Genomic DNA, 23,154 nt, shown 5'->3' with positions numbered 1-23,154 from the left:
GAGTCAGGGAACGAAGCATGAAGGGGACGAAAGAATCAATGAATGGGAGGAGAGGAGAAAATCGCCGCAGCGTTGGAATAAGAGGGAAAAACATTATTTTGTCAGAGTTCGGTATCACAGTTTTTCCTTTGAATATTTAGACCTTCATTAGATGTCAACTAGATTAGAATCTCTCTCTCTCTCTCTCTCTCTCTCTCTCTCTCTCGAGTATACAATATAATAATTCCTTCACATGTGGTTTTCTAGGAATTTCTTGAGGCAAAAAATTGGGAGTAACAAAAAGTAATCAGAAATGAGTTATGAAAGTAACTATATTAATAAGGAAATTACTTTCAATGTTTCGCTGGAGAGAGAGAGAGAGAGAGAGAGAGAGAGAGAGAGAGAGAGAGAGAGAGAGAGAGAGAGAGAGAGAGAGAGAGAGAGAGAGAGAGAGAGAGAGAGAGAGAGAGAGAGAGAGAGAGAGAGAGAGAGAGAGAGAGAGAGAGAGAGAGAGAGAGAGAGAGAGGAGAGAGAGAGAGAGAGAGAGAGAGAGAGAGAGAGAGAGAGAGAGAGAGAGAGAGAGAGAGAGAGAGAGAGAGAGAGAGAGAGAGAGAGAGAGAGAGAGAGAGAGAGAGAGAGAGAGAGAGAGAGAGAGAGAGAGAGAGACGGGCGGTCACCGTGCCTAACAGGAGAGAATAGAAACTTTCTCCAGGAACCTGCGGGTTTGAGGTCAGAAGGTCAAGTTCATGGCTCATCCGGCTCTTCCTCGCGTCTCACACCACCACCTCGCCTTTGTCCTTGAGAACTGACCACCGAGCTTGCCTTTTTCATCATGCACCCCTACACGTTTGTATCAAAATCAGTAATTTTTGTAGGCAGACTAAATCAATGTTGTTGGCCACTCTTCCTTTTCCTCACACCTTCACCCCTACTTTGGCCTTGAGAGATGACCGCTGAGCATCGAGCTGGCCTTCATCATCACCTTGAAAACAAAAGATGCACTAAAAACGTCGTTTTTTTTATACACGAGTATTACTAACGTTTCCTTCTCGTTTTCTTTGCTCCCTCTTAACGCTAACACAAGCAACAGTTCTTCTCTTTTCATTATTTATTCAGTTACAGCCTCAGGTCTGTCACTAAGCACTACATCGGCTCTGTTGGCTAGTGCTAGGATAACAATTCAGTACTTTGCTTTGCGTCTGCTTACTGGTGAGCCGCTGTTCGTCTTCATCACCCCATCACACGAAAGTTTAAATGAAGTTTAAACACATCAGGGCTATACTTGGGTAGTAGTGGGATATTTTTTTCTCTGCACTCTTTTTGTTGCCCTTGAGCCGTTTACTTTGCTGTAAAAAAAAAAAGATAATATCAGCTTTGTGTCTTCTCTCTCTGCAGGTAGGCGCGTGTGTATTGGGGCATCGTTTGCCAAGATGGAACTGCTACTGTTCGTCAGTCACCTGTTCCAAAGGTTCACCGTCACCGTGGTGGAGGAAATGACACCGTTCAGCGAAGACAATCCATCGTTTAACACCCCGCCAAACTACACAGTCAGCGTCAAGTGCCGATCCCAGAAAGACGCCGCTCTTCGTCGAGTGACCGATTTAGTCGGCGCCGATAAAGTCGGTCTGTCGGGACCCTCTTCATCAGCCGCTACCCGATAAAGCTCCATGGTCCAACGGTCACGGTCCTCCAAGTAAAATCAACCCCACCACCTTCCCTTATTATTGAGAAGAATGAATCACTGCCTGCGATGTTGAGATTCCTGCGGTTCAAGGTAAAGTGATTTTTTTTACCATAATATCAGTTTTCATTGGTAGTTTGCTGTAAGTAGAATGCATGCAGCTATTATTTTTCCAACTCGTTATTACTGCTCGTCCAGCCAGTTACCAAAAGGCACTAGTCTTTATACTTTAGCTTTCAAATTTTACAAAGCAATTTGCTAGCACCTTTACTCCAAATATGAAACGACAAGGAAAATTGCAAACCAGTTTTCCGGTTGCATCATCAAAAAGGTATCCAACGAGTAAACAAAAAAATCACGTTTCAAATATTTATTGCATAAGAGACGGTCGAGGTTTACATGGGTGAGTTTTGCGTGTGCGCGTAGTGTTCTGGATCCTGGTGGAACGAGCTTGTGTGGGGACTTGAGTGTTAATTAGCGTGTGTGTGTGTGTGTGTGTGTTTGCTGAGGATTATGTAAGCATTTTTTTAATGATGCTGTTCGATGGTAAAAAAATGTATGAGAATGTGAACACGTGAATGAATGGAGAATTAAGTACACATATACAGGCATAAATAACACAGACAACAAAAACATGTCAGTCCTCGTCGACAGACCGACTTTTTCGGCTCGGCTGACGTCAGCCGATAGAGTCGGTCTGTTGACACCTTGCTACGGGCCGCCATTGGCAAAGGCCCTTGATCGCCCTCTCTAAAGAGAGAGCAATCTTTGAACAACAACAACACAAACAAAAGAGACACGCATAGTCATAAATAAACAACAAATAGAATGGTGTACATTTTCTTGAAGCGACTCACCTCCATCCACCAAAACTGCTCAATCAGGAAGCCGGAGACGGTTGTGTAGACCTTCCCGTAAGGTTATAGATTCATATATAAAATAAAAACTGGCACATGTTTTCATAAATGAACCATGGATCGAATCATCTATTTCCTAAGACTTAAACTATTTCATAGTGTGAATAAGACACCTCAGAAACTTGATCTGATGATCTCTTTGGGCAGCTCCTGTTCTCTTCACAGGAACAGTATTTTTGAGGGCACTTATTGCATTCGGTCCTTGTCACTAAATTTGCTCAACAAGGAATCCTGAGAAGGTACATGGTGTAGGCATGAATGGAATTACCTGCGTTTCCTTGAGGCGTTTTAACTCCTATCCCTAAAACTGTTCAACGAGGAAGCCAGAGAAGGTTGTGTAGGCCTCCTCGTAGGGGTGCTCGTAGAGGCTCCCGTCCTGCAGCTCCAGATACACTCTTTCGCCCGCGTTGAGGAAGAGCAGCGCCGAGTTGGAGCCTTGCTGGTAGTCGAAGGAGCTGCCGTACGCCGTGACCTGGTAGTTGTCCTCCTTCATGAGCGCCAGCCTGCATTGTGAAACATTGTGGACACCTTAGATATCGAGGCAAAGATGAAGGGGTGTAGGTGAAGCCGAAAAGGCAGCGATGCAGCAAAAACGGGGCTTTTATAATTAGCAGAAAATTGATGAAGATGCCGCAGAAAAGTTATATAAATGCATAGCAGAGAAGTATTGGGATTTAGATGCAACAGATACGGTGTTTGAACGTAGCAGAGAAGATATGCAACGTATGAGAAATTTTTAGAAACAGTAAAGATTTATGATGAAATAAGGAAGGGATGTTGATGTAGCAGAGAAGTTGGAATATTCATGCAACAGAGAAGTCAATTGGGAAAACAGAAAGGCGATTGACATGAAATACGGAAAAGTTTTGCAGATGCAGCAGAGGACGAGGCTTAAATGCAATATAAAAAATGTGGTTTAGATGAAACACTATATTTTCATCCAGAGCTATACAGAGAAAAAAAAATTAATCACTTGAGTAAGAAGACAAAATAGTTACATCAGGTGATATTTGAAGACTGAATATGCCAAGCAAGAGCACCATATGAGGTTTGATTTCAGCAATATTATTATTATATTAGACGAACACAGGAAGAAAAGAAAGAAAAAGGAATATAAACTCCACAGTCAACGAACCACAAAGAGCAATGCAAAGAGACTGGCAAACGTTACAGAAGACAAAAAAGGGAGGTTTCAAGGAAGAGCAGAACATCCAAGCAAACATGCTCACGTGAAGTCGCCCTGGTTCCTGGACAAGGCGTGGAAGGTGAAGAAGTAGGCGCCGGCGCACGGGGCCTGGAAGTCACTCTCGCTGACTGACCATCCGCCTAGATTAGTCAGCACCTCCTGGGAGAGAAAAAAAAGTTCATGGGTTGAGCTTCTACGACATTTTCTCTTCCCCCATCCGGCATTCCGACACACACACACACACACACACACACACACACACACACACACACACACACACACACACACACACACACACACACACACACACACACACACACACACACACACACACACACGCACACACACTCAAATAACCGGAATGCAAGGAGAGAGAACCTTACTTTATATGGCTTAAAGACTTCATGAAGCGTCGATGGTGAAAAAATGAAACTTATTGTCTTTTCATGCTGGTCTTCCTAGTATAAGTAATGATATCCGAAACGTATTTAATTGTTAAGTAACAATATTTAAGTAATGCTATATAGGCTGTAAGGCTATGGAAGTGGTATTGGATTTATAGTATTCGGTATTTAAGTAATCCTGACTGTAAATTCATTTTAGCTATAAAGTGATGACACGTAAGAAATGTCGACAGTAAAGTAACGTAATTTCAGTAATCTTGGCCTTACAGTAACTCCACATAACTAAGTAATTTTGTCTATGTAGTGACGCCCATAAAGTAATCTTGGCCCTAAGGATACACCAGTTAAGTAGTCGGCTGTAAAGTACCGGTGAAAGGCAACGTAACCCAACACAGGGAGGGAGCGTCACGGATCAAGTGAGGAGGGCAGGTTCATGGCGCCCCGCACAGGTGAGGCGACCTAGATACTCCTGCCTCGGTATCTGGGGAACTGGGTCATGCCATGGGTAGCCTCCCTTACCGCCACCACCACCACCGCTGCTGCTGCCCCTACTGCCTCTGCTAAAGCTGCTGATCGTTGTGCTAGTAGTTACTGCTTTATCTACCACTACAGTTACTATCGTTTGGGTCATTGTTCTTTCATTTCCTCATATTTGTCTCTCTCTCTCTCTCTCTCTCTCTCTCTCTCTCTCTCTCTCTCTCTCTCTCATTATCTCTCTCTCTCTCTCTCTCTCTCTCTCTCTCTCTCTCTCTCTCTCTCTCTCTCTCTCTCTCTCTCTCTCTCTCTCTCTCTCTCTCTCTCTCTCTCTCTCTCATTATTTTTGATTGCTCACCTTCCCAGGACCCTTCAACTTTCGCCTGTGAGTTTTTCATTATTCTCTTTCCATGCTGATTAATATATTCAGTTCGTATGGAAAAAAAAACATTATTTATCTGTGTAGAAGGTTTGAAATTCATTGCTAACACTACTCTCTTACTCACTCACTCATTCACTTACTCAATCCCTCATGCTTTCAATCTCAGTTATTCACTCCAACTACTTCACTCAGTCCCGTTACTTATTTAGTCCATCCCTTCCTCTCTGACTCCTTCACTTACCTCGAAATTCACCTTGGTTGGCGTTGAGTTGGCGGTGGTGGTGGATGGGTCTGCCTTTCGGACGCTGAACCCGCCGGAGCACCTGTTGTGGCGGGAGAGGGAAGAGGAGGAGGAGGTTATGCCGTTCTTGCTTACTCATAGCACCTCCTCTCGCTCGCTATGGCAACGCACAGGAGGGATGCTGGCATAGTTTTTGAGGTTTTTATATGTTGTCATGTCTATTTTAATTTTGAATTGGATGATATTGAGTTTGTGCATTATAATAGAAAAGGGAAGAGGTAATGAGAGAAGCAAACAGGAGTAAAAAATAGGTATTACAACTTATATGATATGTTTGTTCTTTACTTTAGCGTAGCAATAAATAAAGGGAGAGTAGGTACATAAGTGTGGGAAGGAGTGAAAGTAAAAATAAATAAAGCCATATAGAGAGAAAATCAAGAAAGAGGAGGACCTTTGTAGTTTATTTTGGTTTTACATTGTGGTCAGATGGAGAGAAGGCAACATAAGTAAAGAAGACAAAACAAGAAAGGAAAAAAATACAAAAAAAAGGAAGGAAAGAAGACAAAAATGAGGCAGAAAAGACAAAAAAGATGGAAGGAAAGACAAAAAGAAAGAAAGGAAAGAAAGAAGACAAAAAAGAGGAAGGAGAGCTATGACTTTGAGATACACTGGCCTAGAAGTGCCCGCGCGTCTCCAGGTAACAGCGCCGCGGGGACTTACAGAGCTAACGGGTCGTGGTGGCGCGGCGCGGGGCGGGGTGCGGCGTGGCGATCCCCCTGCCCCGCCACCACCGCCGCCGTCAGCACCACACACACCAGCACGCCTCGCTCCCACATCTGTCAGCACCACGCCCGCCGCACACACACACACACACACACACACGCCCACACGAGGTTTACGTCTCTGCGAGGAAGAAGCACTCGATGATCTGTACCGTTAATAATTTGCGAACAAACAGATTAGCTCACACATACAGGTTTCTTGAAGCTTTGATGTCTCGCTTGGTTCGTTTTTTTTTTCTCATGTATTATGTTGATTGAGATGGCAACTGTTGTTAGGTCGAGGTATTGTCTTTGTAACGGTACTTCGCACGGTATTTAATTTGATCCTTTGTTTTGTTAATATATAGCTTTTTCTTTCGAATTTTATGTTTTTTCTTCTGTTTTTCTCTGTAAAGCTTTTCCGAGGGCACAATGCAAGTCCTGGTCCATGTGATGCTCTGACACCCCCGCTTCTCACGATATTGTCACACCGTTAAGCACACAAATAAAACAGTAACACAACATCAAGCCAAGGTTATCAACGAACCATTACCACGCGTCTTGTGTCACAGAATCTCCTTGCGTTCAGGTCTCCATATCGGCTTCTCGCACCTGACCCTAATTTGCTTGAGTTTTCTCTTCGCGCACCGACTGGCCTTTCCCACCTCGCGTCGCCTGGTTATATACCTGCCCCCGCCTTCCCTGCCCGGTTTTGTGACGTCACTGTTTCGCCCTGGGCAGCGGGGGCAAGATGTTGGGGAGGGAGCACTTACTGCCGCGCCCAACCTTGCTCCCCGAGGCTCAAGGCACCTCAGCGCAGCCCTTCCCCCCGCCCCACGGCACAGGGTGAACCTTTGGCGTGGCTGGCGTTCCTCGGTCTGCTTTTATGGTCGTTTTTTGTGGCCTGGTATCCCTAAAGCGACGAGTATTAGCTCACCTCAAGAACCTACCAAGAAATACACTGAAGTTTTATATATATTTTTTACTCATCGTCTTCTTTGGTCTGGAAATTCGTTAAAGGAGTGGTTATTTGAGGGACCTGTGCTTTAGACCAAGAAATGCACTTTGTTTATATTTTATTCGCTTTCTTATGATGGTTATTACTGTGTGAGATGTTAATGTGTTTCTGATGCGTATATCGAGGTATGTTTAAGCTCTCTGTTGTTGTTTATTATTTTTTTTATTTTTATTCATGCAATGCGATCTCATAAAAAACAACACCTAAGATTCGCACTCCTCCCACTCTACCTGCCTCGCCTCATATAAGAATAAATAATAATAAAACAACGACTGCCCTGCGTCTCCCCTTTCCTTTTTTGAACATTTTTTTCCTTACCGCTTACCATCTATCCCTTGCGAAGTGTTCAACGCATCTCTTATCTTGACTGCCTCATATTTTCTCTCACACACTGGAGCCCATCTGTTCCCCGCCCTTCTCACCTTCCCACTCTGATTCCGTGCAGGTAGCTTGCCACGATAAGAACATTGATCACATATTTTTCATCTGATGCATTTTAATGGTGGCTACATAAGGGATAGATTTGACGTATGTGAGGAGACAGTCATTAGGAAGTCAGAGAGAGAGAGAGAGAGAGAGAGAGAGAGAGAGAGAGGTAGCTGAGAGAAGTATTATGAGAGGTATATAGAGAGAGAGAGAGAGAGAGAGAGAGAGAGAGAGAGAGAGAGAGAGAGAGAGAGAGAGAGAGAGAGAGAGAGAGAGAGAGAGAGAGAGAGAGAGAGAGAGAGAGAGAGAGAGAGAGAGAGAGAGAGAGAGAGAGAGAGAGGATATTTTCACAGACCAAGAAGCAACATGTTAATTTTAAAACTACCGTAACAAAAATATATATATAATTATGTAGAGTATAGAATGTTTATATAATGGGTTGAGGGCGGCTTCACACAGTTCCGGTTCAGCTTCGAATCCTGAATTGACACTCATGTCTGCGCACCCGCCACGCGCAGGCACGGTGACGCAAGTACCATGGAGAGCAGGGGAGAGGTATGGGTTTTGAGTGCGACGATACATGGGGCTTCTGAGGCTTATCTGCGGTGATCTACGTGTTCTGAAAGGCATGTATGAGGTAAGGAGTGATGCAAGCAGTAGCAGGAGAGTCTTGGGCTAAAAGCAGGTGCGTGAAATGATCGATGCGTCCGGGCGTGTATGTGTGTGGAGGAGTCTGCTGTGTTGGGCGGGTGGCGGGCGTGACGAGCCGCGGCGGACAGTGGCCACTCATTACCTGCGTTTTCGGGTATTAATCCAAATTGAGGTACTATAGTCACTTAGGTGTTGCATCTCTTAGCTGGGCCATATAAGAGACACTTTAGAGATAGACTTGCTGTGAATGAATGCTATTGTGAGCCCACCCTGAAGATACATTATATACATCTTGTCAGCGTGATTCTTGGGAATGCCAGACCTCACTATAAGCTTTCATTAGACGTGACCTGCTGTTTTCTTATTTTTTAAAAAGTTATGTATTCAAAATTTTGTACATTCCTCTCAATTATATAAAAAAAATATATATTCATCCCAAACTATGGCCTGCCGAACCCACGCCTCACGTAACAGGTGTTTGGCAGGTTAAGACTGGTTGTGTCGGGCCTGCTGATAGGCGCGAGGTGATGGTGGTGTTTGGGAATGAAAATGGCCTAATTAATTTGATGTGTTAACGAATTTCCCAATAGTATTTATTCTGTAGAATAAAGGGAGTGATTTATATTGTTATAATTCCCTCTGTTTGGTTGAGGTGTGGTTGCCTTATGATAATATAAATTCTTTCATGTAAGGGTTGTTTTCGCTTTTAAACAAAATATATGATTAGTTATTCATAAATGTTTTATCTATTCCAACAGGGGCACATAACACAAACGGAAGATGAAACAAGGAATACAGCTGAGAGGTGGCGGGGAAATCATGAGTACTGCAGGACAAGCCTCGAGGAGCAGCAGGCTGTGAACCCCCTTGTCCACCCTGTGACCACTAGCCCTCAGGCTGCCTTGACGGATAAGGTGTGTGAAACGTGTTCGTACTCATTTGTATTGTTACTTGATAAGAGTGAAGCACGCAGTGATCCGTATTTTGCAAAGTATTGCATGCATCGATACCATAATAGCAACCGGCCATTCTCCCTGAAGAGAAAGTTGTACGATCAGTGTGTCCTTCCAGTCCTAACATGCGGTTCAGAAAGTGTCCCACAAACTACTTGGAGGGAAAGCTGAGAAGTGCTCAAAAAGGAATAGAGAAAAATGCCTGGTATAACTTGAGGGGAAAGGAAGCAAGCACCATGGGTTAAGGAACATATAACGGTTAAAGATATGACGATTAAGGATAGGAAATGAACTTCAGCTTGTACTATCATGCTTAGAACTGATAACATGATGACAACCAGAATAGCGGAGTGATAATCCTGGAATTGTAGAAGTTAGGATAGACAGACAACCATGTGGAGACGTATAAGTAGACCATTTGCCGAAGCAGGATGGAGTACACTTGCATAAGACAGAGGTGGAAAAGGTTGGGAAAGACCTTTGTCCTGTAGTGCACTAGAATTCATCGGTACTTCTTGCTCCTTGTGTGTGTGTGTGTGTGTGTGTGTGTGTGTGTGTGTGTGTGTGTCCTATACCTTCACTTAATCCCTCACTGTGTCTTAAACTTTAGCCATTGTGGCGAGATATTACTTCACAATGGTTCTGAAGTTGTCATGGCGATATCATATTACGACTAGAAAGTTTAGGTGACCTTGATGCGGGAAGGGAACTGCAAGGAGAGGAGGCTAGAGGGATTGAGGGGACGAGGTGACTGAGGCCAAGTACAGGGGAAGTGATCGGAATGTTGTGGTGCAGTGGGAGAAACAGATGCTCTCGTCTATATCATTCCAACAATACTGTCCTTATCTTTTTATATAAATATTTTAATTTTCTTTAGTGTATCACATAAACCTTTGTACCACGAGGCGTCACAGAAAACTGGTTATTTAGGGGTGACTGGCCTGGAGTTTATTTTGTGCCCATGTACTCTAACCATTATCGTTCACCGTGAGCAGTAATAAGATATTTGTTTCATCCATGTTTTCGTCTTACCAAAATATCACACAAGAAACGAATTGAGATATAGGCACCAAATTCATAAGATTATAGCATTGAGATAATCGGATGTTTTAGGTGAATATCTCAGTCTTTTTTTTTAATACAATAGAATATCTGACAATCAAAGATACTTCTCTCCTCGTCAACCGAACGCCTCCGTCGGCGCCAGCCGGTGGAGCCGAGCTGTCGGCAACCCTCTCTGTTGAGCACATCGCGTACCTAGCTCTTCATGGCCCGACAAATCAAGGTCCATGCACCCTGCGTGGTGGGACAATATCTCTAAAAAACAAAAAATGACAAAATGATACCAAATGGCCAATACAACTGAAGATAGAGTAAAAAAAAACGCGAAAGTTGTTAGGATCGACAGACCATATGAGGGGACTACGAGTGCTTCCACTAATGCCCCGGTGATTCTAGGTGTGTTTTAGACCCATTATGATAAGCTTCAGGAAAAACTGACAATGACTGATGACTGTCGTCTTTAATTAAAATCATATTCTGGCCAATATGTCATGCGATAGCTATGTATACTGCATGCCTAGGAATACTCTTTTAACTTCAGGCGCGTTATCTTTCACACGCGCGTCTCAAATCTGCTTCCTATGAGATGTAAAGATTTTTTGTACCCACTCAAGAAATTTTCGGTAAAATATTAACGTGTGTCGATTCCCGCTTACAAGTAAATTCCTTTCTTCTCTGAACTTGCGATGTATTTATAGTTAAAATAATAAGCTGCAGTGCCAGATCCAGTTTGCCTTTCTAACTTGTATGAGATTGCCTAAGAGTTATCATCACCTAATGCATTCTTTCATAATACCTGACTCTTATTACCGTACTAAAGAAGGGCTAAGAAAAGAGAGTTGCGCAAGCGTTAGGGGACACACGAGGGTCGAGTTACGCTTCTCATATCTAATTGGCGAGAGAGAGAAAGGAGGGGAAGAGGCGCAAAACCTTCTTGTAGAGTACTTCTTTTGCCATCCCGTGAATATCCTCGCTCCCTTCATTAGACAGTTCGTTGTGACTCGTCCTTTGTGTACCAGCGTTTGATCGAGGCTCTACTCCTCTAGGTGATAGCTTCTCAGGGGGGTGTAGGGAATGCAGGGAGGAGCAGGGGAGCGGGGTAATAGGGTAGCAGTTTGGCCAACTCCTCACCCCCATGGAGATGATGAGATGCTCGGGGAGAGGTAGAAAACGGAGCCAACGGAGAAGATTCGAGCGCACACTGAGATAAATGACGGTGATGACGGGCTTTGCTGTCTCACCGTTACTCTCTACGCCACTTCTCCCTCTCCTGACCCTCCCTCCTCCTGTTTCCTCCTCTTCTTTCCTCCTCCTCCTCCTCCTCCTCCTCCTCAAAGGTTGTGTATGGGAGGCTACAGGTCGTGGGAGAAATACCGAACTCGTGTGGTTATCGCCCGTGAGAAAAATGTGTCTTCCCCGTTTCAACAAGTTTTACAATTGCGGTTCTCACACTGTCGGCCGCCGGCATTGTGGCCCTGCAAGCCTTCCGTTTGCCCCATTTTTTTCGGGGGAGATTTACCTCTGACTGCGGTATTTTCTCTCTTTCTTGGCGAGGTGGAAAGTGAGAAAAAGGGGGGAAAAATGAGTGGAGGATTTTTTCCCTCTCGTCCCGTAAAGTATTTGTCGCTTCAAGGTTACGTGTATCGGATTATGGAAACATTTCTTACTGTTTTTCTTATCTTTTTTTTCTGAACCGATGCATTTCTCTACCCGTAATGCTTGTTTGAATGGGTAACATCTATAAAAGTCAGTCATTTAAAATTAGTGCTTATAGAAAACGTAAAACAAAGGTATCACTTCGCTTAGGTAATAGAAAGCAGGGTCGGTATTGTCAGATGCTTCCAGCCCTCGCATCAACTATTTCCAAAGGCCAAAAGGGAGATCATTCGGGTTCTAGTGAGCGTTATTTTTGGTTCATGGTACTTTAAGAACAATATGGCCCCACATCATTAATTTCGGGTAGCAAAGATAAGGTGCTGGCTTCTTTTCCTTTTCAATATCCTTTTCCTCTTCTTCCTTTTCGTCTCCTTTTCTCCTTTTCATTATTCTCTCTTTCCTTTTCTTTTCCTTTCCAGTATTCTAGCTCCTCCTGTTCCTCTTTTTTTCTCTCCATCTTCTTTCCGCCTACACTTACTTCTAAATACTCACACGCACATCCAGTATTCATCTCCCATACGAGGCACCAAAAGATGCACCCGTGAAGGAGGTAACCTAATCCTCGCCGGCGTTGGGCGTGGCAGCTCCAACTCGCCTCAGAGGGACACAAAGCCGCCCTAAGCCCCGCTCTGACGCCCTAATGCCACCCTGTCCCCGCAGCCTCCCGTAGCTCCTCCGTCAAATGTCAGGCACCTGCAGGGACAGATAGAGATGGATGTGCCCCCCCCCCTCTCTCTCTCTCTCTCTCTCTCTCTCTCTCTCTCTCTCTCTCTCTCTCTCTCTCTCCTTTTTGTCATATATATCATCCCCTCAGTTATTTTTCTATTTTTTTGTACATATTTTTCGTTTTCCTCTTCTTCCTCTTCTTTTCCTTCTGATACTACTATGTACTACTGCTACTACTATTACAACTGTTACTGCTATTACTATACTACTAATACTAATACTAATAGAAATAATTTTTTTTTTCTTGTTTCTTGTTCCTTTGTCTGTTTCTTTTTCTTACTGCGCAACTAATACATTATCCTGTAATTCATCTTCATTGAGAGAGAGAGAGAGAGAGAGAGAGAGAGAGAGAGAGAGAGAGAGAGACTGACTGACTGACTGACTGACTGACTGACTGATTTAACTGTCGAATAAACCCTAGATCAGATTCCAAGCAGGGACGAATGTGAGGGCGGCAAGTGTGCATTCCCCACCTGGAGGAGGAAGAGGAAAAGGAGGAGGAGGATCGGTGGGGGGGGGGGGGGGGAGAATGCGTGTAAAAGCCGAAGCGAGCAAGAGGTTCTGAAACCATTGTTAGTGCAGAGCCGACAGAGCGTGATGAGGAGTGGGAGTCTGAAAAGGAAGGAAAGAGGAGGAGAGGAGGAGGAGGAGATGGAAAAGAAAACGAGAATAGCAGGAAGAGGAGAGAAGGAGGAGGAGATTAGAAAAGAAATTAAAAGAGGAAAATAGAATAATAAAAAGGAGAAAAGGGAGATGGAGATAGAAAAGAGGAAGAGAAGAAGGATATTGAAAGGAAAAGAAAAGAGGAGGAAGAGAAAATAATGAAAAGGAGGAAAGGAAACAGAGAGGAAAGAAGAGTAGGAAAAGGAAAGAGGAAAAATGGAGGACAGCAAAAAAGGGAAAAGGGAGCTGAAGAAAGAGAGGAGGAAAAATAATGCATTGAGAGAAGAGGAATAATAAAGAACGAGGAAACGTGGAAATGCTTTTGAAATGATTATAAGGAAACGGCTGAGGGCATGAACACGTGCTGAGAGAGAGAGAGAGAGAGAGAGAGAGAGAGAGAGAGAGAGAGAGAGAGAGAGAGAGAGAGAGAGAGAGAACCGTACAATTCCCTCACTCCACCATCCGGAAGCTCAAGTAGGAAGGAGTCTAGGAAGGATCTTTGTCCCAGTCCTTCCTCTCCTCTCTGGGTGGGCGCCGCGAGGAAGAGGAGGAAGAGGAGGAGGAGGAAGAGGGAGGGGGGACGCAGGGTAGGAAAATAGAGCTTTGTGCCACTAGACCAACAGATTCCAGTGGGTTTTGATTCCTCTCCATAAGGTTGAAAATCGTATTGTTCCCGCGGTGAGGTCCTTCAAGCGAGTCCTTTGCGCCTCTTCATCCCTCAAGCACCGTATTTTTATCTTTTTTTTTTTTATTTCTCATTTTTGTTATTAGGTGGTTGTTATTTTGGGGTTGAGGGTGAAATGAAGGCACGAAGTATGGAATGGATGATAGAATAAATGGATGAATGATAAAATTTTGTAGGCGAGTTTGAGGCTTTTTTGTTTTATATCTTCGTTTTCAATCTCTCTTTTTGGTGGTCTTGGTTTTGAGAAGTGAGAGGGATTAAATCTGGCCACCTCTATTTTTCTTTGTCTTTCTTCTCTTCTTCGTTTTTCGGTTCGGTCTCATCCTTTCCTTAGTCTTGTCAGTTTTCGAAGCTTAAAGAAAATATTAAGTTTATTTTGATCTACCCGTTTTTTTTTCGGAAACTGAAATTAGGCCTTGCTTAATCATAGTTTTGGTTGGCTTTCAGATTTCTTTTCACTGTTTTTTTTTTCAATCGACGTGGAAGTTTTATCTTATTTCGAAACCTTCCTCATCTTTATTCTATTTCGTAACAATTATTTTAGTTTTATCATGAAATATACCTACATACACATGGCTAAAATACGAGCTCAGTCACTGTCATGGTATATTGGTGCGGCGTTGTATGTTGCGTCGTGTTTCGTACTGGTGACTGAGCAAGTCGAGGGAAAGCAGGGGAAGACAGGAACATTCAGGGAAGGAAAGGGAAGACAAGATGAAACAAGGGAACACAGGGAGGGGGACTAAAGGGGAAGGCAAGGATAGGAAGGCAATGAACATGAATAAAGGGAGTCAAGGAAAGGGAAGGCAAGGTATTCAAAATTAAAGATTATACTATTTGCCTTGAATTTCAGTTAAAACATTTCAAAACTTCAATTGTTAGGCAAGGCAAGGTAAATCAAGGAAAAATAGGGAAGAGAAGGTACGGGAAAGCAAGGAAATAAGATGCTGATAATGGTAATAGACCGAGCAAGGGACTTCAGATTTGAGCAGCATGCTTTCCCTTGAGTTTCGTTAGACAAGGTAAGGGAGGCGGGGGGAGGGAGGTGAGGGGAGGCAGGGCAAGTGACAGCATGGCAGGGCAAGGAAGGGGTCGTTGGTGCCGGTGGTCGCCCTGCTAAGCCTTGTTGTCCTGTAGCCGCCGCTGACGAGCCACAAAAGAGCCGAGGAAGGAAAAAACACGGCTGGCCAAAGGGTGTTTTTTCTCCTTTCGCCAACCGAGACGCGAGTAAAAAATAATCTTCCTGAATTCTTGATATTGGCAGAGAGAGAGAGAGAGAGAGAGAGAGAGAGAGAGAGAGAGAGAGAGAGAGAGAGAGAGAGAGAGAGAGAGAGAGAGAGAGAGAGAGAGAGAGAGAGAGAGAGAGAGAGAGAGAGAGGGGGGGGGGGGGGGTTAAGAACTGTCGATAAGGGAGATAAAGGAAAGAAGGAGTGAAGGAAGCAAAAAGAAAACAAGTAAAAGAAAATTGAAGGAGGCAAATGCAGGATACCGAGAGAGAGAGAGAGATGAAAAAAATAGGTGAAGTAAAAAATGATATAAGTGGGAGATTTTCGTTTTTGCCGCCAAGAGAGGACTTGTAAAAATGGGGTTTCTTGAAAGTGTACAATATTATGTCCTTCCAGTGGCCGCTTTTTTCTGGAATATATTTTTTTCTTTGTATGAGTTTTTATATTTTTTTTTTCTCTTCTTTAAAAGGAATGTGTGGATGAGGGGCAGAAAGAACTTGACGTATAATTTGGGAAGTTTATTTTTTCCTTTAGCTGTTAGTTCATTGTTGGGAAAAGAGGGAGGAAAAGGAGAGGAGGGAGAGGGTTTAGGAAAGAGAAATAATGGAAAAGACTGAGAAGAGGAGAGATGGTAGGAAAGATGAAAAAAGAAAAAGTATGTGAAGAGAGCAAAGGAGAGATGAGAAGAGATGGTTATAAAAGAGGAAAATTGGAAAAGAGAGGAGAGGAAAGGAGAGATGAGAAGAGATGGTTAGAAAAGAGGAAAATTGGAAAAGAGAGGAGAGGAGACGAGAAATGAGAAGAGATGGTATGAAAGAGGAAAAATGGAAAAAGAGAAGAGGCATAGAGAGATAGAAATACATGATAGGAAAGAGGAAAAATGAAAGAGTGAGAAGAGGAGAGGAGAGAAGAAATGGTAGGTGTGAGAAGAGAGGAAAGGTGAAATGAGAAGAAATGGTATGAAAGAGGAATAATGGAAAAGCGTGAGGGGAGAGGAAATGAGAGATGAGATGAGGAGATGAGGAACAGGTTGCGAGATATTCTGACCTTCCCACATTTTTTCATAAGGGAAGGAAAAGGTGGTGAAATTTGCTACAGGTTCTCCTTCTCCTTTTCTCTCCATCTTTCCCTCCCTCCCTTCCTCCCTTCTTACTTCCCTTCCTCCCTCTCTCTCCTTAGCTTCCTCTCTTCCTCCCTCCCTACCTTCCTCTTTCCCTCCTCCCTCCTTTCTGGGTTGGGCAAAGGGACACACACACACACACACACACACACACACACACTGGTCGCGCGCCGTCCCTTCGCTTTACCCTGAGTCAGACACCCTTTTTGCTTCCCTCCATCCCTCTTCTCCTCCTCCACTACCTCTTTTCTCCTCCTCCTGTTACTCTTCTGCCTCATCTTCCTCCTCCTTTTACTCTTCGGCCTCATCTTCCTCCTCCTGTTGCTCCTCCTCCTCCTCGTCTTTCACCTCCGCAACTATATTTGCTTGGGTTCTAAATACCTAAGGACGTAGTAGAAAAATGGGTAAGGAGTTTAGTGATGCAATTTTGAGAGCCTGAGACTGCAGTGGAGGCGTTCAGAGAGAGAGAGAGAGAGAGAGAGAGAGACAGACGGTGACGCATGCGCAGTAGCCGTAGCAGCACGTGTCCACGGCGGCGGCGCACTTTACGGGAGCCTATTCACTCTGTCAGCCCCACATCTTACGCCATTTATTACGCATTCTTACGCGCTCCTTGTCGGCTGGTCAGAGGAGATCGCTCGCGGCTCTCGCTAGCGCCGAGGGTCCCGACGATGCCTCTCGCGCGAACCTTTTTGGAACCCCACAAAGGCACGGCCAGATTCTTGGAGCTTGCTCAGAGTCGGCCAAAGGAAACCTGACGGGGCTCGCCATAAAGGAAAGGGAGACGGAGGAGGGATGAAAAGAAAGGCGGGGACAAAGGTGGATGAAAAGCAGCAGCAGAAGTCGCGGCAGGAGGCTTGGGGGAAACACCTGGCGGCGCCCATGCCTCTCCTATACCCCTGTACCCTCCTCCTCCTCCTCCTCCTCCTCCTCCTCCTTGCTTATGCCTTCTTGTGCCCTCTTCCTCTTCCTCCTCTGCCTTCTCCTCCTCCTCTACCTTCTCTTCCTTCTCCTTCTATGTCCTTACCCATGCTCTCTCTCACCCTCCTCCTTTTATTCCTCTTCCTTCCCTTCCTATGTCCTTACCCATGCCTTCTTGCGCCCTCCTTTAATTCCTCCTCCTTATTTCCCTTCTCCTCCTCATCCTTCAATGCCCCTTCCCTTCCCCTTCAATGCCCCTTCCATGCCCCTTCCATGCCCCTGCCTTTCCCCTTCCTATCCTTTTCCCATCCATCTACTATATCCTCCTTGATTTTTACTCATGTCTTTTTTCCTCGTCGTCCTCCCTCTCTTCATTCGTGTTTCCCTTCTCCTCTCATGCCCCTGCCCTTCTCCTTGCCTCCTCCCATCCTCCTCTCCCCATCCTTGCATTCTCGTAGGTTTTCTCATTCACGTCTTTCTCTTTGTTTCTCCTTCTATTCCTCCCTTCCTTGATTTCTTCTGAACACTCTTTCCTCGTCCTGTGTATTCTCTCTCTCTCTTCCTCCTTCGCTGCTTGCTCCTTATTTTCTTTTTCTCTCCTCTTCAGCCTCTCCTTTACCTCTTCTTTCCATCGTTCATTTGCCTACTCCCGCACCTTTCTCCTCTTTCCTCCTCTTACCCTCAAGCTTCAACTTCCCCCTTGCCTCCCTTCCTCCTTTTCCTCTTCCCTCCTCCATGGTGCTTTCTGCTTCTGCCCGTTTCCTGTTTTCCTTCTCAACCCTTTGTCTACTCTTCCCTAAAGCTACCTCTCATACCTAACCCCCTTGCTAACCTCTTTTGAACCATGTCTCGGCACCTCCTACTGCTATTGACTGCTTACTCTGCATGCAACTAAGCCATCGAGTTGCTCTTCAATAACTTGCAAGGGTGATCGTTCATTGTCCTTGTACCCTGAGATATCGTAAACGTTCCAACTTTATATAGTGTCGATCCATGGGCAATTCAGGCTGATTGTCGGAAGCTTCCACCCTGCACCCCAACTATTTTTCAAAGCCCCCAAAAAAGATCAGTCGGGTTTAATGCGTGTTTTTTTTTAAGATTCACGCTGCAGAAGAAGAGTCAAACTAACACCAGGGTCATAAAACTACTCCAGGAAATGCCCACAACGCCTACGAAAGCTTGTCAAATGTGTGTTCTTGGGCGTGGATATGCTTATGAATAATGGCCCTCTGTCTCTTCTGTTCCGTGTATATTAGATGCATCAATGTCTCGGTCTGCGCCTAGTTCCCAGGTCTTATGTTTATTCTCATTGTTGAAAACGGAGGTGTGTGTCCCGCGGAGTAGGCGAAGAGGCGAGTTGCTAGGCGATGAAGAGAGAGAGGAGGTGATGTGGGGAGAGAGAGGCTGTGAGGAGAAAGACGAAGTGATGCTAGGTAGATAAGAGATGCTGGGGAGAGATATGAAGCGTTGATAATGAAATAGGACGTGGGGAAAAAATATGAAAGGGCCGGGAGTTAGAAGAAGCGGCAGAGAGAGATATTTAAACCGATGATAAAAGGAATAATGTTATATCGAGTGAATTGACGTGGTGACGGAAGCAAAGAGGTGACGGAGAGAGAAATGAAGTAGAAGAGAAATAACAAGAGGTGAAACAGTGAATAACGAAATGAAAAGGAGGAAAAGGAGAGAGATGAAATGGAAAGAAAATGTGGCTTGGCGAGAGAAGAGAATAGGTGGCGGAAAGACAAATGAACCAGGAAAGAGAAACAGAAGGAGCTGAACCATTAAATAGCGCAACGAAAAGGAGGAAAAGGAGAGAGATGAAATGGAAAGGAGAGGTGACGTGCATGGTGAGGGAAGGGAATAGTTGACGGAGAGAGAAATGAAGTGGGAGAGAGAAACAGGAAGAGGTGAAACAGTGAATAAATAAACAAAAAGGAGGAAAAGGAGAGAGAAAGATGGGAAAAGAGTGATAGATGGTTCGCAGGGAAAGGAAGGAGGGGGGGGGGGAGATAGGAAGTATATCTCCTACACGTTCACGCTCGTAACTTCATAACGTGCGCACCATTTAGGAGAACGAGATGAGGGGTTAGAGAAGCCAGGCACAGGGAGGCAACACTTACAGCTGGGCACGCAAACCGGTACACCAAGCCTCCCCTGCAAGTGCCCTTCAAGTATAAGAGTCCCCGGGGCGCGCCGAGGGGGACCAACATAACCTGCTTTACATCACGTTACTCGCCCCTGCCCAGGAAATACGTGGACTTGTGAGTCGATCTGTGCATATGAGGTCCAAATCAAACTCTTCAAAGGCTTGTTCCATCTATCTAATAAGGCTCTCGCAGAAGTTGTCGGGGTTTCCATGGGTGGTTTCATGACCCTGACGAGAAAACACTCACGACCGCCCGACATACATCGTAGATTCTCTCTGGCCTTGATAAACGTTCGTAACAAAAACCCCAAACGTTTCATAATACGATGGTGAATGTGATTGAGTTTGAGTAACTATAAGTCAAATTCGTTTAAAGTTTTTGGGATCTTTTTTTTTTTTACATTTAAGCACTTGTTTAATGATATTTAAGCCTCATGTTTTGGGGATTAATTGCCAAATATGGTTTAATCTTTTTGACTAATGAATGTATCGACATTTTCCAGTTTCGTACGATTTATGTTTAGTTATACTTTTCGTTGATGATAAACCACGTACAAAAGTATATTGCATGAACCGAGAATTTCATGTTATCCTGCAACGTTTCCATTCCTGTTCGTGATGGCGACGCCAGGTGTAGTTGGTCGTGGGGAAGTGGGGGGAAGGTGGTGGCGATGAAAGTGGTGGTGGCGATGGCAGTGGTTGCGGTGGGGGGGGGAGGGGGGGGGGGGGGAAGACGTAGTGGTGGTGATGGTGTCGACTCACCGGGTTGAGTAAGGTGTTGACTGACTCACCTATTGATTCCCTCCTCCATGACTCATCGACCCTTTCACGTCTTGGTTGCTCTGTGAAAAGTTCCGTTCGTGTGTGAATTATGACGCCATTCATGAGTAAGCTCGTTTTTAGTTGAAACCTATATATTTTCCTGATCATAGTTATCTCCTGTGCCGACTTTCGACACCTGCGCTAACCTTTGACCCCTTTTAACCCCTGCACCCACTCTCCATATTGTTTTGTAATTTTTTTTAAGTATGTCAAACTACAATCAGTAGCAAAGCCAATGATATGTAATTTATAAGGATGAAAATATTTGGTGTGAATGAAAATTGATTAAAAAAACAATGTGATTCGGAACGTGGAAAGACGTCTTGAGCTGGGCAGAAGGGTTAAGGATGCAAATACGAGTAGTCAACGAAAAAAAAAGGACTTGAAATGTAGGAGCGACGGGTCACCAGGAAGATTGACTACGGGAAAGCGAATTGGGAGAGTGGGAGGAGGATTAGGAGGAGGAGGAAGGGGATGTTAGAAGAGGAGGAGGAAGAGGAGGAGGAGGCTAAAGTATGAGATGAAAGAATAGTGGCTCAGATGAAGAGGTGTTGAGAGTAGGGGTGGGAACGAACGTGTGTGTGTGTGTGTGTGTGTGTGTGTGTGTGTGTGTGTGTGTGTGTGTGTGTGTGTGTGTGTGTGTGTGTGTGTGTATCTCGTATCTAGAACCATTTCATTATTTTGATTTATAGAATTTGAATGTGCATGTTATTAGCTATTACCACACAAAGAATTCCTTTTTCCTTCCTTCCTTCCTTCCTTTCTTCTGTCCTTCCTCTCTTCTTTCTTTCATCCTTTCAAGCACCGCCTCAACATCAGCACCACACACCAAGGTCACACACTCCCTCGACAGCTTATAACTCCCTCAAGAGGCAGCATCTGTGTAACTAACCTTCCTTACCCTCCTTCCCTTTCCTTCAGGTAGGGAGTGCCGGGCAGGGAGGAGGCGGCAGGGGGCATCTGGGGGGGTTGGGAAGCATTGTGAGGCCGGCGAGCCCCTCCACCACCCACACAACACACTTAATAAACACGGATTCGAGGGTAATGAAGCAGAAGTAAGAGGCCTTGTCCCGCTGCCTTCAGGACGCGCTCTACGGGGTACCTCAGGGCCGCCTCTTGTCTCCCTCGGTGTTCTGGAAGTGGGCGTTGGCGAGGACTGTTATACCACCTGCCTCAGGCCACCACAACCCTCAACCACAACCACCTCTTGCCTCACCACCTACTACCACACTACTACGATAACGCCATTGTCACCACTGCCGTTACCACCACCACCACCTTGTGCCTCCACCACCTCTACTGCTAGCAACTACGATACTATCACCTGCCTCAATCCAGCTCCATCATAACCGCCCCTGCCTCCACCACCTCCACTACTAGTAACTGCTACAACTGTGCCTCAACCACAACTGCTACCACCACCTAGCCATCCACCACCTACAATATTAGCAACAACTGTGACCGTACCACCTCCACCACTACCACCACCACCAGCACTTCCACCTTCACCAAGAAGCACCCAACGTTAATTTTGGTGAGTACATATTTCGGGTTTCGTAATATTGCATCTCTTCATTCGTATTTAAAAGCCGAGCAAAAGGTGAGATGACGCTGGTTTATAAATTAGGGATGAACGTAAAGGGAAAGAATTGTATTTATCGAAGTGGATCCATAAATCATAACACGGTTGAGGGAAGAAGGAGCCGTAAATAAATAAAGAAGGTTCATGGAGGTGATACAGAAGACCGAAAACTGGTATTGGAGAGAGAGAGAGAGAGAGAGAGAGAGAGAGAGAGAGAGAGAGAGAGAGAGAGAGAGAGAGAGAGAGAGAGAGAGAGAGAGAGAGAGAGAGAGAGAGAGAGAGAGAGAGAGAGCAGGTAGGGAGAGGGGACAGACAGGCCAGGTGCTGTATTGCCTCTCTGGGAAGCTAACTGGTGGCCCGTCTGGGGAGGAGGAGAGCGGACAAAGGTGCAGGAGGGCCAGGGAAGGACGAGGAGGAAAATGGTGAGGAAAAAGTGGACGCGAGGTGGAGGCGAAGAGGAGCCACTGGAAGGACGAGGCGAGTATGGGTCAGGGAGATTAGGGTCCGGGAACACACACATGCATACACACACCTTCTGGTCCTCCGCGGTCACTCTGTAAAATGGAGATGGAAATAAGATAGTTGCCCCCTTAAATTGCGCATGAAAAAACGTGCTGAGAGCTTGAAGGAAGGAAGGAAGAAAGGGAGGAAGGGAGGGAGGGACGAGGGAGAGTATGAGGGAGGAAAGGAAGGAAGGAAGGAAGGAAGGAAGGAAGGAAGGAAGGAAGGAAGGATGGAAGGATGGAAGGAAGGAAGGAAGGAAGGAAATACGGAGGGAGGAAGGAAGGAAGGAAGGAAGGAAGAAATGAAGGAAGGAAGGATGGAAGGAAATACGGAGGGAGGAAGGAAGGAAGGAAGAAATGAAGGAAGGAAGGAAGGAAGGAAGGAAAGAGGGAGGAAGGAAGGAAGGAAGGAAGGGGGAAGAAATGAAGGAGGGAAGGAAGGAAAGGAGACAGGAGGGAGGAAGAAAGGAAGGCAGGGTCTGATCTTTGAGGGGTCGACATTCATGCAGGAAGTAACTGCGGTAAAACGACATTCCACAACCGGTATGATGACTGATTTCGAGTAAGGAGGAAAATAATCCTTTGTATCAGGAACTTAACATAACAAAGAAGGGAAAAAAAAGACCGAATGTTAAAGACCACGCTGATAATTCAACGCATTACTTGTTCACTTTTGAATCTAATACTCCTTTCCTTGTAGTGATGGAATACTAAGAAACTATTGAATATGTATCGCAGACATATTCTAAATGGGCGATCCTTATTAATGACTTATTATTTGACTTTCGAAGGTAATATTATTTCCACTTTAATACGTAGTAGACCAGTAAGATATCTGAAGGAAAATATTGGAACCAAACAGACCTTACAAAAAGAAAAGGCGAAGGCTGAGGTAGACGATCGTTCACCAAATGGATAAAAAGGGGAACAAATGAAAAGAAATTTGGGTATCCGTGGAGTTATGCA

At 44.9% G+C, this 23,154-nt stretch overlaps 2 protein-coding genes and 1 long non-coding RNA gene across 10 annotated transcripts in view; 2 read left to right on the top strand and 1 right to left on the bottom strand.

Moving 5' to 3' along the window:
- LOC126984741 (cytochrome P450 2L1-like) overlaps positions 1–2,407 on the top strand; it is a 70,460-nt gene extending 68,053 nt beyond the window's left edge. For all 8 annotated transcript variants that reach the window (XM_050838771.1, XM_050838778.1, XM_050838797.1 and 5 more), the window contains one exon: positions 1,375–2,407. In XM_050838771.1, the coding sequence (XP_050694728.1) occupies positions 1,375–1,640 (266 nt within the window). In that variant the 3' untranslated portion in view covers positions 1,641–2,407. The remainder of the gene's footprint in view (positions 1–1,374) is intronic.
- Positions 2,016–7,075, bottom strand: LOC126984765 (caprin-2-like). The gene is made up of 5 exons (XM_050838824.1): positions 6,573–7,075; positions 5,985–6,167; positions 5,265–5,346; positions 3,807–3,922; positions 2,016–3,080 (listed from the first exon to the last, which is right to left on the bottom strand). The coding sequence occupies exons 2-5, from the start codon at positions 6,098–6,100 to the stop codon at positions 2,879–2,881; spliced, it is 516 nt and encodes a 171-aa protein (XP_050694781.1). The 5' UTR covers positions 6,101–6,167; positions 6,573–7,075; the 3' UTR covers positions 2,016–2,878.
- Positions 7,076–7,976: 901 nt separating this feature from the next.
- Positions 7,977–23,154, top strand: part of LOC126984739 (uncharacterized) — an 86,756-nt gene continuing 71,578 nt past the window's right edge. The window contains exons 1-3 of the long non-coding RNA XR_007737533.1: positions 7,977–8,106; positions 8,879–9,034; positions 21,025–21,637. This is a non-coding gene — a long non-coding RNA (uncharacterized LOC126984739). The remainder of the gene's footprint in view (positions 8,107–8,878; positions 9,035–21,024; positions 21,638–23,154) is intronic.

Source organism: Eriocheir sinensis, chromosome 5 (assembly GCF_024679095.1).
Source record: "Eriocheir sinensis breed Jianghai 21 chromosome 5, ASM2467909v1, whole genome shotgun sequence".
Classification (NCBI taxonomy): Eukaryota; Metazoa; Arthropoda; class Malacostraca; order Decapoda; family Varunidae; genus Eriocheir; species Eriocheir sinensis.
The sequence above is the reverse complement of the archived record's forward strand: the minus strand, read 5'-3'. Positions and strand labels throughout refer to the sequence as shown.

Coding starts and splice junctions, on each gene's coding strand:
- LOC126984765 (XM_050838824.1), bottom strand. CDS start 6,100: ATGTGGGAGCGAGGCGTGCTGGTGTGTGTGGTGCTGACGGCGGCGGTG. Junction 5,347..5,984: donor CACCACGACCCGTTAGCTCT/GTAAGTCCCCGC, acceptor CCGCCACAACAG/GTGCTCCGGCGGGTTCAGCG. Junction 3,081..3,806: donor AGGAACCAGGGCGACTTCAC/GTGAGCATGTTT, acceptor TTCACAATGCAG/GCTGGCGCTCATGAAGGAGG.